Source organism: Vanessa atalanta, chromosome 17 (genome assembly GCF_905147765.1).
Source record: "Vanessa atalanta chromosome 17, ilVanAtal1.2, whole genome shotgun sequence".
In the NCBI taxonomy this organism is placed as follows: domain Eukaryota; kingdom Metazoa; phylum Arthropoda; class Insecta; order Lepidoptera; family Nymphalidae; genus Vanessa; species Vanessa atalanta.
Window position 1 is genome coordinate 8,361,479 of NC_061887.1, and position 15,055 is coordinate 8,376,533.

General features: G+C 32.7%; 1 protein-coding gene across 4 annotated transcripts in view; it reads right to left on the reverse strand.

Annotated features, from left to right (window-relative positions):
- Positions 1 to 15,055, reverse strand: part of LOC125070232 (zinc finger protein 608-like) — a 91,305-nt gene that overhangs the window by 56,735 nt on the left and 19,515 nt on the right. For 3 of the 4 annotated variants that reach the window (XM_047680007.1, XM_047680005.1, XM_047680008.1), the window contains exons 1-2: positions 12,829 to 13,109; positions 443 to 1,255 (exon numbers count right to left, since the gene is read on the reverse strand). In XM_047680007.1, coding sequence (XP_047535963.1) covers positions 443 to 1,195 — 753 coding nt within the window. In that variant the 5' untranslated portion in view covers positions 1,196 to 1,255; positions 12,829 to 13,109. Of the gene's footprint in view, positions 1 to 442; positions 1,256 to 12,828; positions 13,110 to 15,055 lie in introns of those variants that run through there. The other variant, XM_047680006.1, reaches the window with a different exon arrangement.

The following is a 15,055-nucleotide window of genomic DNA, read 5'->3' on the forward strand; positions in this document are numbered from 1 at the left end:
TGTAAATATTTATTTACGAAACTGGCAATTACGGCCACTCCCCGGAACCGTCCTAAATAGATTTGTTGACTCACTATCGGCGACTTTGGCGTTTTGATAACGAGTTAACTTGTGTAATTGCTGATGTTGATGTTAGGCTAATTTTTGACAGTGTTTTGTTCCTTAATATTTTAGGGTACCGTAATGAAATTTAAATACAAACACCAATACATACAAGCGATGAACAAACGTTTGTTATGTGAGATGAAAAGAGTTGCTATGTATGAAATAAGTCATAAGTTATAACTAGAATAAAATGGCAGATAATTTCATATACCAAGTGCAAAGCATATATGATTATGTTACTTAATTTTTTTTTTAAATGCCTGTAGTTGGAATAATGTTTCCTTTGAATAATAATTTTAACTACGTAATCTAGAATTATATATGTAATTGCAAATACCTTTGATTCAGTTTTTTGTTTCTTAGCTGGAGGCTGTGAGTTGTGTTCTTGCCTCGAGTCGTCCGGTTCAGGCTTAGTGGACTGTTGGGGTGCAGGCGCAGGGGCCGGCGATGGCGCTGGCGCGGGCGCTATCGGCGCGGGAGCGGTCGGCGCAGTGGGTTTAGCGTCTAATCGCGGCGCGGCTGGTCGGGGATCGGGTTTAGGTTGCGTAGGAGCAGAATGTGGCGCATGTGGCGCGTGTGGCGCATGAGTCGCCGGTGCCACAGTGGGGAGTGCCCCAGGCGGTGGCACCGTGGGTGGACCGGGCGCGTTTGGCGGCGGTGGCACCCGCGCCACGCCATTAACATCGTGCGGCGGGTGCGGATGATGATGCTTGTCTCGTGCTTTGTCGCGTCGATGCCCGCCTGAGCCGCGCTTGGCGGCGGCGGGCGGCGCGGCGGTCGCAGTGGGCGGTTTCGGTTCGCCGTTCATTTCGTTAGACTTGACGATCTCGTGCTTCGCCTCGGAGCTCTTCGTGCCGGGCTTGGTGCGCTTGATCTTCATCTTGAGCGCGGTGCGCTGCGCGTCCGGTTCGGCGCGCGCCGCCATGCCGCCCGCCTCGTCGGTCTTCTCTATGTCGGCATCGAGGTCTATGATGAGGTCGCCGATGCCGATGTCCCACTCGTTGTCATCGTACTCGAAGTTGGCGGGGTGCGCGTGGGGCGCGGGGCGAGCTCCGCCGGCCGGCGCGCCCTCCCTCATTGGCGCCGCCATGCGCGCCGGCTGCCCGCGCCCGCCCCCCGCAGCCCCGCACACGCACACACCATTGTAGCCCTACGACAGATAACGAAAACTTTACATAAAATCTCAACAAAGGTGACCATAAAATAAACTAAAAATTCTAATAGTAGATTCATAAAAAAAATGTTTATATGTATAGATATACCTATAAAGAAAATCTAATGATCTGTGAAATTGGATTATAACTTGTATAATTGACGTTTAAATACGTGATATCTTGAAGACTTACACTATAAAAATTAAAGCAAGGCTATAAAGACCGAAATGAACATATCCATTTTAAATTATTCCTTTATAGAAATTTCATATCTTAAGAGGTTATAACCAATTCGAAGAGGCAATAATCGTAAAATACTCATAAAACCTCGTAGATAAGCCCGCTTTAACTCATAGCGTAGAATAAACCCTAGAATATACGTGAACTAAACAAAGCGTGCGTACGTACACACATACACGTTATTGTACACATGTATAAATGTGAATATATATTCATATAAGCGACAAGGATTATAATTATCATTATTTTATTTAATTCATTGTTTCATTAAACAGTTTAGTTGCACGCGACTCAGTTTATTTGCGGAATAAGATAATATGTTATTAAATCTATAAACTTATATACTATCTCATCATATATACACACATATTAAGTATCATCATAACATACAGTTTTGACAAGACAATATAATAAGTAGTTTTATAACAATAAAAGCGTTTAGTTATGCGTCTTCGCTTCACACGGGAAAAAATAGAGTATCACGTGACACCGTTTCAATAATGGATTTTAAATCAAATATTTTGAAATTTCGAGCCTAATACATATATAATAGATAGTGATATGTTTTATAATAATTTGTCATAACTCTTAAAACCTTCTCTAGTCCAATTTGTTAAATGAAACTGCCTTATTTTATTTAAAAGTTAATATATTATTTATTTGATAAGAATTAATACCGTGTACCAAAAAAGTTTAACAGAAGTTAACACTTGTTTAAACCTAATATTAGTTTCTGTATATTTATTTTTAAATAATCATTACATATGCATTTAATTTTTTAAATTTAAATCAAAACGAGATCCATTTTTATGAACATTCTTAATAAATAATGTTTCGAAACCTGATAGATCTTAAAGTAAAAGTGCAACAGGGAGTTGAGATTATACCGAGCGCATAGTTTATAGCGTCGCCCAAGCCAGCTTTACTGCACCCTTTTGATAACTCCTCGTAACTTTTTTATTACTTGAGCGCTTATGTTTGCCTGGTACATTCATAGACTTATCCGAACACTCCATTGGATTTTCATATCCCTCATTTTAAGTTTAAAAACAAAATGAAAAGAAATAAAAGATAGTTCTTTCCGTTTTTAATGAATTTTACGTCTGGAAAAAACATTTCATATTTTAGAATGTAAAGAACTTTGTCTATCTTTTTTAATTAAACGATAACAATCACTATGTTCTTTGACTTTAATTTGTCGGCAGAAAAGATAAGGTACCTTTTATCTGTTTGTGTCATACAATACATAATAACTTTTTTATGTAATACTTATTAAAATCTACTTATTAAATGGTTTACCGACTCTTAGACCAAAAGTCTTTGAAAAAAGTTTAGCATTCCCATTCGTTACTAACTCACCAATTTCAATAATATATTAAAAATAAATGTTCAATAAAAAGACAGCGATCTCTGTACCCAACCCAGTTAGTTAAATTAATATATTGAAAATATAAGAACCTCTTGTCAGATTAAGTGGTCTGTCGGTGTATCTTTTAAACAAGAACTACTGAACGCAATTAAGTAATTAATCGAGTCGGAACGTGAGCGCACTAACAAGTTACAAGTCGCTTGACATTAACATGAGTTTCTTAGAACATGTTTTGTATTAAACACGGCGGTAATAAGTAATTGCTTCAATATGTAAAACTGATTAAGAAAAGTACAAAAAGAATTATTAAGTAGACTTTCCCGTCACATTTTTAAAATTAAAATGGCCCATTAAACTGGTGTTATATGGCGCCGTATAGTAATAGTTAGCGTCTGTGTCATTATGTTGGGTTCGATTTCCGCTCCTGACAATAATTACTATGATTATATAAACGTGGCTTTTCAGTTTTCAAGGCTGTATATATATTTATTTAAATTGATGTATTAACGCGTACATATTTTAACAGTTGAATTTATCTAATACTTCATTAAACAAATACATTGACAGTTCAGCAAACAAACAAATCATAAATCAGGTTTTAACATAATTAGCATATTCATTCACGAGCCATTAATTGATGTTAAAACTAAGTATGCTTTGATAAATGTTTGTTTTCATATAACGGAATTTATAAGTTTTTAACATTAAAAAAAAACATATGTCTACACCTACTGTGTGGTTTCAGTCTAGCAGATTACGAGTAGAGTAAATGTAGTAACAGTAGACACCCTTTGAACCCTTAGGTGTCAAGAGCGTAGAGCCGACTAGGAATAATTTGTGTTTAGCGCATATATCAATATGACTAATCGCTTCAACAACTCGGATTTTAAAAAGTTAAACCCACAAGCAATAACATTCCTGAGGAAGAACGGCGTCAGGTAGGCGGCTGACCAAAAATATCTGCCAAATGTTTTTCTTGCATGTACTTTAATCCCCAATAAATGGGATGAATATTTACTAATTAAAATACCATTAAATACCATTGAATTGTCAAAGAAAATATTTATTATACATATATAACCCTCTGATCTATTTTATCTTTTACAAAAATAACTAGCGGTGTAGCGGTAGACAGAAAAATTACTAGATAGAAGAGACACTACTACGGACTAGAATAAGGGAAGCTACCCAAATGTAAGCTGGTCCTAGTTTAATTTTGAAAGTTTTAAGTGAAATAAACTAATTTTTGGTTAAAGGTTAATATTGTAAACAAAAACCTTTTTCAAAGAATGTCATTTACATTTTATATTGAAATGCTATAAAAGTCGTATTATTAACAAATTGATGTGTCTCAAACAAAGTGTGTTTTATCGGCAATCAGCACGACAAAAACAAACAAATAAACTCACTTTATATGCGTATTGCTACGATATTCGAATTTAATCATACAAAATGAATGACCATAGTTATTAAAGACGATATATCTGATGTGGGTGCGCTAATGACGTCAATAAATCAGACATTAGATGATTTGTAAAGCCATCGACTAAAGTGACCTCATCTACGACACAAAAATACAAATTGTGCCAAGACGAACAAAAAATATAAATATTTTGACTTAACATCTTAATACAGATTTTTGATACTTTAAACACGTTTTTAGCATAACCTTAATATTATAATAATGTTCAAGACTACTTTATTGTGAAATAGATTAAAACACATCATTAAATGTTCAATAATTATTCGTAAGCTTGTTAATTAGTTTACAGTTCTAAAGTAAATTTGAGTGCGTCATAAGTTTGCATGTGTTTTATTTATGATTGTCTACTGAGGTTATAAATATATATTTGGTTTAAGCCTAATAAATTTAAAACATTATAGTAAAACACGAAATTAACATAAAATTGTATTCCGTTTATATTCTTGTTTATAATATAACATTCAGAGAAATAATCTGCTTACCTACTACGTAACCATTTTACATTTTGAAAAATTAAAAAAATTACTTACATTTTAACGTGACATTTTAGTTATTAGAATTTAGCAAAGTACATTTTAAATATACATAATTATTGATTGACTATAGTTGAGGAACAATAAAATAGCATTTAGTAGTGGGCAACCCTGACACGCATCGACGCACCGCTCTAATTACGTTCTGTTATAAACCCTACGTTAATACGTTCCACATATGTATACATTTTAATCCAAAACATACAATTATAAAAAATATCGATAGTTACACTCTATAAATAACAACCGTATATTATTTTTTTATCGTATTAATGCTCAAACTAATTATGGGGTAACAGATAACTCGGTGTGTAGCGTGTACTTAATTTTTTTTAACTTTTTTAATCGAGCACGTAATTATCTAGTAACAATAAGAGTCATAACGTGCGATTAATAAAAATTCATTAAATTCAAGGTTTAAAGATTTAGGAATTGTTTTTATTTCAGCTCACTCTAATAATGTGAATTGTAATGTACTGTACAAAAAATATTAAAAAAATATCTATTTTTAGAATAGTTTATGTGTATAAAATATATTATAAAACAAAAAGCAGATGAAGTACAAGAAACATAATAGTGAAACAAAAAAAGCGAATACAAAAACAAAAGCGAAGATATTCTCGGTATTATCGGTCTGTACACGCATTGTGAATTCTAGTCTAACCTTATTTTTGTATGATGTTATATTGCATTTACTGACTGTTATAAGTTATGTGTGCCTAATCAATAAATATATAGTGCGAAGTAACAGCACTTTTGACGTATTACCCAAAAAGGCTCTTCGTTTCGCACTACCATTAATTTATGGGAACTATAATGTTCCGCGCGCTCTATCATCAGCCTTACGTTTTATAATCTGAGGTCTTCAATCTCTCATACTACATAAAACTTACATGACAGATACTTAAATAATACTAAATACCTAAATATGATATGGGACATTCTTTCTTTATTTATTTCGAGTAGGTTTCATATCTATAATTCAAAATAACTTAAAACAAGAAGGTCGATAAGGAATATATAAAAACATCCCCATTCTTACCGTCAAAATAATGATCCAGTCGGAGCCACAATTCTCACAAAATTATTCTTTAATTCAAATCCTACGTCCTCAAATGGCGTATAAAACCGAATATTTAGCCATAATTCATCACTGACAACAGCTCGCTTAAATAACGCTGGATTGAATGCAAAATTCAAAGAAAGAGCCGCGGATAAATCGCGGGAAAAACCATTATTCCCGGGCCGTATGTTTGTCAATAGGCCGGCTGATTGGAGGCTCCTCGACGCGCTGCGAGCCTGGTACTAGTGATTTACGGGCAAGCCGCGCTACTTGGCGCTTTGCCCGAGCATCGAACTCGGCCCCTGCACTTTATACGAGAAAAATTGCTTGGGACGCGGAAACGAAATGCGCCTACTTCGGGATACTGAGATATTGCTTAAGCCGTATGAATGAATAGGTCTAGGTCGATAAGTTAAGGCTATGTTTATAATTTCATTTATTTTGAGTATTTCATATTAAAATATATTTAAGAATAACCGTTCTAAATGATCCAAAGAATAATTACAAAAGCGATTAAATAGCAATTTTTCTCATCTATCTATCAATGGTAATTAATATACACATATTTATATCCATATTATTATTTTTAAAACAAGTTTATAATTAGGAGACGTCGCTTGGCATTTAATTAATTGAACGATACTATGAAACACGAAATTAATACGTAACCACTGACATAAATATTTACAGTGAAATAGTTAATTCTGATTTCACAGCTATTGACATTTATTGAACATTTATAGCGCTCTATTAATAGCTTTAAAAAAATCCATCAAGTAAATTACATCTAAAAAGTCAATCTAGCCGCGAGCTAATCTGCAATGTGAGCGATAATGGACGTTGGATGATTATCTTACGTTCGTATAATGACGTTACTAGTTACTACCGACAACAGAATACCAACTAATAATACCGGCTAAAAACAATAATTTAAGTACTTACAATTTAACTAATAACATCAGAATATTAAATTACGAGTTAAAATAAATATTTGAATAATTTTAAGCAGGCAACACTATTTCCATCAGATTTTGTCGCTCTAATGATTATCCGACTATAAATACTTGATGCCATTTCCATTACAATCTGTTCTGGCTGTCGCCGACAAAATTGTGCCGTGGGCGTTTAAATGTAGCAGTAATGAGGTAGGGTAATGACGTTACATTATAGTATTAAATACTTTGACGATAACCGATATTACGTATATTAAACCTTTCTGTATATCGTGCTAATTGTTTTATAATTAACGAATCGCTAATAAATTACACTCGAAAGGATACAAATGTGCGTGAAATTAAAACGTGCAATTGTTTTCCGGTAGAATTGATAAATCGGTTTCGATATGTTATGTGTAATGTTTAATAAATTAATATGGATATGAAAATATTTAAAAAACGAATATAAATGTTGCAATACAGCGACTAACAAACCGTAATGCCTTCTCACGGGTGGAATTGGTGTTTTACTGATGGTATATTTAAAAAAAGTTATATATAAATAAATATATGAGATTAAGGCGTCCAACGATCTATTTGTTCGTACCGTAATAAAACCACTACGCTATTTTCTTTGATGATAATACGGTGGACTTCTCTGTAGACATTTTGATGATCTTTATGTGTTATTAAAATTCTTGTAGTTATAACTTATATTTTTGGCAGCGTTAAATAATAATGCTTACCCCTTTAATTTTCTCTTAAAAATATACTTATAAAGTCTTTCTTTTCGTCTAACTTTTATCAACTGTAATTTATTCCATATATAATTTATTATGAAATTATTAAGAAGATTATTTACAAAATGCATTATTAAACAACAACAACAACCAAAACCCTTTTTTTTAAATTGTTCGTATATCCTTACTCAACAAAGAATTAAAAATACTTACTAAATAAGTTTTGGGATTTTCCCTATGACTATTATACAACATATATTACAAAACATATTTTTTCTAACAATTTGGGCAAACTAGTCAAACACTTTGACTGACATCACGTCTGAATTTTTAAATAAAAATCATGTCGTCGTACAAATTTCTCGCAAATAAAACTTTTGTGAGAGACTAGACGGTTTGAAGGTTATATTTTTCAGTGATGAAGGTGAAAGTAAATTGATGCCGAAAATACTTATGAAACGGATCCTCAAATAAGACCTTAAGACCAGTATCAACATAATAGATACCGTCTATTTAATACTTCGATTTACCTCGGCCGGGTACATTTATTTTACCATTAGAACGAACAATATTTTTCTGAACTTCGATAGCCTGTAAATGTCCTACTGCTGGGCTAAGACCTCTACAGTGTAGGAAGGTTTAGAGCTATCCACGTTGATTTGATTGAACTAGATGAATTGTTAACACAAATTATTTACATGAAAAATCTGTGGTGATTGTCGGCGTAGAAGTTATTACAATCTGCGGTTAAGGTTACATTTCGGCAAGTTTGATATCACCTTGAATTATATACTTCATTGTCTAACATAAGACATTCAAGTTGTGCGATATATTTTGTACTGAAATTGTTTCTCTAAGCTGATTATTTTTTTCAAAATATATGTCAAAAGACGCTTATCTTGACACTTTTATGGTAACTTATTTATTTATTTAAAATGTTTATCGATGATTTAATTAAACCAAGACAAAGAGTATAAACTTCATATAGCACCTTTGTGATATCGTCTAAACACACGCCATATTTTTTATAAGCTTTTTGGCTCATCGGCAATCATACCTTTACTTGATATTTAAAAAAAAAAAGGTAAAAATTATCGAATTGTATGACATCAATAAACTTAGATTTAGTTTTTATCAATAAATACGTACTTAAATATATTTTTACAATTCTGCAATAAGGCGATAATAAATCTATATGTTTAAATAATTTATATAATCCCCTTAGATACATCTTTATGTAAAGATATTATTATAATGATATTACAAAAAACCACGCTGATGACCGACTGATGGACTAAGGATTTTCCTTCCTTAGCGTTAGGGAAACAGATGCGTAGTTTATCATTGGGGATTGGCATAATATGATTATACTATATAGGAAGACGGATATATATTATATATCTTAGTATTCTTCTACAGTTTTGAATTATACGTATACTTTTCCTTATTTTTTCCTTCACAATTTTTAAAAACAAATAACATTTAATATTGCTTAGCCGGATTTGGTACCACGACCAATTAAAGTATGTGCTCTATCCATTAGTCTGAAGTCTAGACTAATGACCTTCTTAGATTTATTTGTATAATATAGTATCAATATTTATTGAATTCAATTATAGGCATTTATTATAAGATCAACTGTTTTTGCAACATATGTTATATTACAATACAATGAACAATGAAATATTAATAAAAGCAAATTGATAAAATATAGAATGCCAAGATATCATTAATTTGATAATAAATAACGATCTACAATCACTAAACGTTACGTCATCAGGAACTCTTGTATGAGATTTGTTGATTCAAATAATAATTAACAATCGTGCTTAGAGAATAAGATCGTAAGCGAATAAAGGAAAAAATATCACAAATATACACAAGAGATCCTTGCATATATATGTATATACTTAAATCAATTTGCCTGTAAGACGATCTCTAAAAAGAAATACTAAAATGGTATTTAATATTCTCGGGATTCTTTAATAGAAACCTGAGATTCTATTGAATATTTATGACACTAAATTTTAAATTGCAATTTGTAAATTTCGATTATCATTCAGAAGGATATCCTTAATAAGTTGGAGTTAATATTCCTTCCAAACTTATACAAACCAATCCAAACTTGTACAGTAAGTCGAATGAATAATGTTTTTGATTTTCTAACATCAGCGGTAAGGTATTAGTAATCACTCGGGGTTATAGTTACGTTGAGTTCTAAATAAACCGCAACCCAAATCGTTGATTACCATGAACTACTCTGTCTTTTTATGTGTGCCTGGTAGCATTAAAAGCTGAGATTATTCCATAAAACAAAACAAAAGGTTTTCTTTTCTTATTATAAATAACGTTTCACGAATTTCAAAGGAAAAGTTTTAGTTTCATAACATCGCCAGAACTCTTTAGGAGATTTATTTATAAGCGTATCTTCGTTAAGATAATTAGGATAATAAATCAACTCCTTTAAATATATATTTGCATAACCTGTGTAACTGTCTAACATAACTTTTATGGGTACTTTTCTATATAAAAGTGAAAGCGATTACCACTAACGCTCGGGTCGCAATATGTCACTGACTCTTGATAGATGGTTATTATAATGAAATGGTGACAAATCGTCCGTAATTCGATGACGTGTAAATTGGTTAATAAATCATAATAGAAATCATTTACAACGTTAATCTGTCGACAACTATATGAGTCGTAGTTTTTCATTTATATTATTATTCATTCATATCTCAGAGGCTAAGTTTTGTTACACCTCAAACTTCGTGTAGGCGTTACATTATGAGCTTAACAAAAACAGCAATATAAAAAACAACATAAGAAATTATAATAAACGGGCTTAGGAATTTTATAAACGATAGTTTATCAACAAAAAATATATTTAAAACGCTTTGAAGTCAATTTCTTACAATTTACCATCGGCCATATTTCATATATCACGACTGCAATTATCAACGACACTTGTTACTTGGAATTAGTCAGTTCTACGCCTTTCGTTAAAATTTAAAGCCATTCAGATTCTCATATGTACATTTATACAAACATAGCATTACCCTTCTTGGCTATAATTTAATTAACATAATATCGATGTATCCGTTCTTGGATAACGTTTAAATTAATGTAAGTACATTGAGTAATTGGTATGCCGGCTGCAATCATTACTTTTTTATTCGTGTATTTTTTTTATTTATCAGAAGCATGAGGTTGCATATTGACTCGACTCTCGAGAATAATTAATTCCGAAAAACGCAAATTATAAATAATTTACATATATAAATCTATTCTTAAATATTTGTTTGTCAATATTGAATTTTTTATTGGATTACTAAAATTGCGAACGATTTTTTGTTAATGAATTCAAAATCAGATTATGATAAAAAAGTCAGTCATAAGCAAATAATAATCCCTTGCAATCAATTTCTAAGTATTTAAATATATCCGGCATTTTTTTATAGCAGAAATGCTATTTACCTTCGACAGGAAAGATCCTTTGTCGGTCAATGGGATAACTTTAACATCATTAATTTTTATTTTCTTTAATTCCAGAATGTTCTATAAAACCTAGGCAATAGCTAAAATTGCTATAAAAATCTATGTTTCAAATGTTATATGTATACAAAAATATGATTATATTTTCAATAAAATATGAAACAACTACCGAATTCTTCAAAGGAATTGTCAAGGGATTTACAGTCAAGTACCATTTCGCCCTGTAATTTCGTTCAATAAACTAAAGGTTGCCTCTTTACAAAACCGTAATGGATTCTGACCCTCTTGATGTTACAAAATAAACAAAGGACGCTCAAAGCTTTGTTAACAAAAAGATCCTTTTAATATCGTTAGCTCATATAAATGGGTAAATAAAAATGTTTGCTTATATTAATTTTTTGTATTTCGTTGTGATTACATTATTGAACTGATAAAATACCAGTAACTAGTTTTATGCCGTTGCTTCACACGTGGTACAAAATCTAATTTTAAAATAAAGGTTTATAGCATTTTCTTGGTTGTTGGGCTCAAACTTATCACCTGTAATATACTTTGTTAGTACATTATTTGTTATTACATACTCGAGGTATTACGATTATCCGGTTTGATATTACGACCCTATTTAGGCTATCGCGTTTATTAGGCGGCGTTTACCCTTAATTGGACCTATCCACCCTTGGGAACTGGGGTTATTATTACATTCACCTACAGTGATGTATAATCATTTTTCATACCTATTTAAATGTTTTCTTCGTGTATATATTTAAATAGAACAACATGTGCACTTTCCTTGTGTGGTTTATTTGTTAGGGTGCTATAAATTCAGAAAAAGGCCCCCTAATGACACTTCGTTGAGCGTGTCTGCAACGATATGGTATCCAGAAATTATTTTTATCATGTACGAGTGGAATATTCTAATAGTCTGCTATGTTTCATCATCATTAGTTCAAAAGCTATAAATGACAGCATTTTTCACTGTAATTATAGTAATATCTTAATAACCGCCTCTGCAGTACCAGTTTTCAAATATAAATTTTATACATAACCCGCCTCGAACAAGCCGGAGCTTAAAAATATTTAGCTCTTTCGTCCTTTTCACACGTATTTCATTTTATTGCTGTCTTTCTCATCCCCAGCTTATGTTCAGAGACTAAAGAAAATGGGTGCTGTAGTGTGGAAAACAAACAGATTGAGTTTCGCTATTTGTTCTCCAGACAGACTTAAATTGTTTTTCTAAGTCAAACGTCACTACGTAGATATAAAATAGTGGTGATAAAGTTCCGCCTGTTATTGGTTGGCATTTTTATAATACGTAATTGCAATATGAGTACGCATTTGCAACTGAAGACTTAAATTATACTCGTATGCAACTGCTGTCATTGTAAATCGGCTATGCAAAATTGCTTAGGTATTCATTGGACGTCGTGTGTGGTCTTTAAAATGCGATAAATCATTTTCTTTAGAAACAAACATTATTATATACTTTTATCGGATGAAATATGTTTATGGTAAACAAATTAGTATTTTCTTAGACATTCAGTTTAAGAATAAACGTATAATATAAAGCAATTTGCAAGCACGAGTACACAATTAGAATAAATTAAACAAGAACGGAGCCAAAGATAAATAATATGAATAAATAGTTGCGTGACACTTAATATAAACTTCTATTATCGATATCGTAACTTAATAATAATATAATGTTTCTCACCGTTCCCAACTGGATCTATCGATGACTGGCGATGGCAATCCCAAACAGACACAATCCATTCAGCACTAAAATAGCACTATAGTTAACACTATCACTGCTGAAGTGGCACCATCTAATGCACCATCACATCAACACCATGCGAACGATCGTTGCACCAGACAGCACGGCTCGACACACCTACGAAGAAACAAAATGGATCAGCACACCGGAACACATAGTTATTCGTCACACAAGCGTAGGGCGCGATTGAGCGAGCGACAACAAACGCGCGTCACGAATGCACGCTTCTCGAGTACTGGCGAGTGGCGACGGCGTAAGGCGTTAGCGGATCCGAGCGAGCGGCAAAGCGGAATCCGAGCAGCGTTGCTCGATGCTCCCCGCGGCAACAATCATTTCACGCATCACTAAGTGGAAGTGTAAAGTGTAAAATTACACGCAAATAATGTCCATCTAGCAGTTTGTTGTGTTTCTTTCGAGTGTCCTCGATGAGTGGGCGCGATGATGCCAATTTAAATATTTAGAGCCCGTCGTCGTAGTGTTAGAATTTTACTAATTCGAGTTAAATGAAATAGACAACAAAAGTGTTAATTAAATAAATATGAATATCATTACGTATGTGCAATATAAACGCCACTACGGATCCGTCGGTTCGTAAAACTAAAGATAGAAAGAGAAGTCCGAACCGCGTCAAGCGTGTGCAACATGGCGAGGAGGCGCGGGCAGCAGGCAAGGGGAAAGGGGACTGAGCGGGAACATGGCTTCCAAAATTATTACACAAACATTTATGCATGAAGGGATAACAAAATGTTACTGCAGTTACACCGTTCTGATTGAGGCACATTTATTCATAACGCTATGTTATATGGACTAGGGACGCGCTCGATTGATAATTATAAATGTTTAAGTAATTGGGCTCGAATGGAGACCACATGCCAGTTCATGAGCGCGCGGTAGGCGGCGATAATAACTTTTTTATTTCTATGTGTGCGTGCGTCCAAGGAAACATGTGAGATAATAAAAAGTTATGTTTAAACGCCTGACTCGTAAAGTTTATTTGTATAATACATTCTTTAAACAAACGTATAATTACGAAGCGCTTAATTGGTTAAAACGATATTACCGGAGCATGAGTTGTAACAATCCCTTTACTGTATGTATATATGTATGTATGTTTGAATGTATGACTTCTATAAGACCATCATTTTTGAAATATAGTATCATCTTAAAAATGTGTTGATCGTCCGAATGTGAATTCGCGATTCTCGGTTAAGCTACACGTGTTCTATGCACTGTGCTAACTCGGCTTTATTAGTTAAATTGCTGAATAATTCATGTTTGTGCATTTATAATTATATTTAGAAGGAAAACGTACATACATAATGCTAATAATGAGCAAAAGTAACAAATAGTAATCCGTTAGACAACAACATACATGTGCTATTATAATTTGAATTTATTTATATACATAAACACAATGTACCAAAAGTACAGTACAAAAAAACAAATACGCGGTCAAGATTTATACAGTAACTATTTTTAATTCTTATTCGTATATATTTAACCACTTAATGTTAGTACAAAAATAATATAATTTACGATATAAAGTATTTCTTGCACAAAACCTCTTTATTTGTATTTAACTTTGTATTTACCAACGAAACAAAAACGATGTGCAAGTACTCTTTTGTTTCGGTTGACGAACTATTCGAATGATAGAATTATAACTAACTCAATAAAATGTTCGGGTCTTTTGTATAAAACTTGACATATTAGATAGTGAAACGGTATTGTGTTTACATACATCTTAATAAGCCCTTTATGTAAATTACACTTATACAAAACATATTGGAGGTTATAATTATTGACATAAATAAGAAATGCAAATTATTGTACAATAAAAGCGGAATAAAATAAAACCTGTTGAAATTAATACATATGTATGTGTGTATTAATGTTACTGTTAAACGTTCCCGTATTTTATTGCAAAACAATATATTTATACGCTTACATATTTGCCATTCCTTTTGATAAAATACGAGAAATTTTAACTATGTACTCAGATTTTTGAGAAGCAAAGAATATTTTTCCGATACATCCGTACTCGATCCGATTCGTATTGCAAGGGAGGTATTTCTTATATTCTTTTGTTACGATGACTGTGGTCGGCTCTTTGTTATGAGATACGAAGAATCCGAATAAGAGAAACTAAAGCATTATCCGTGAAACG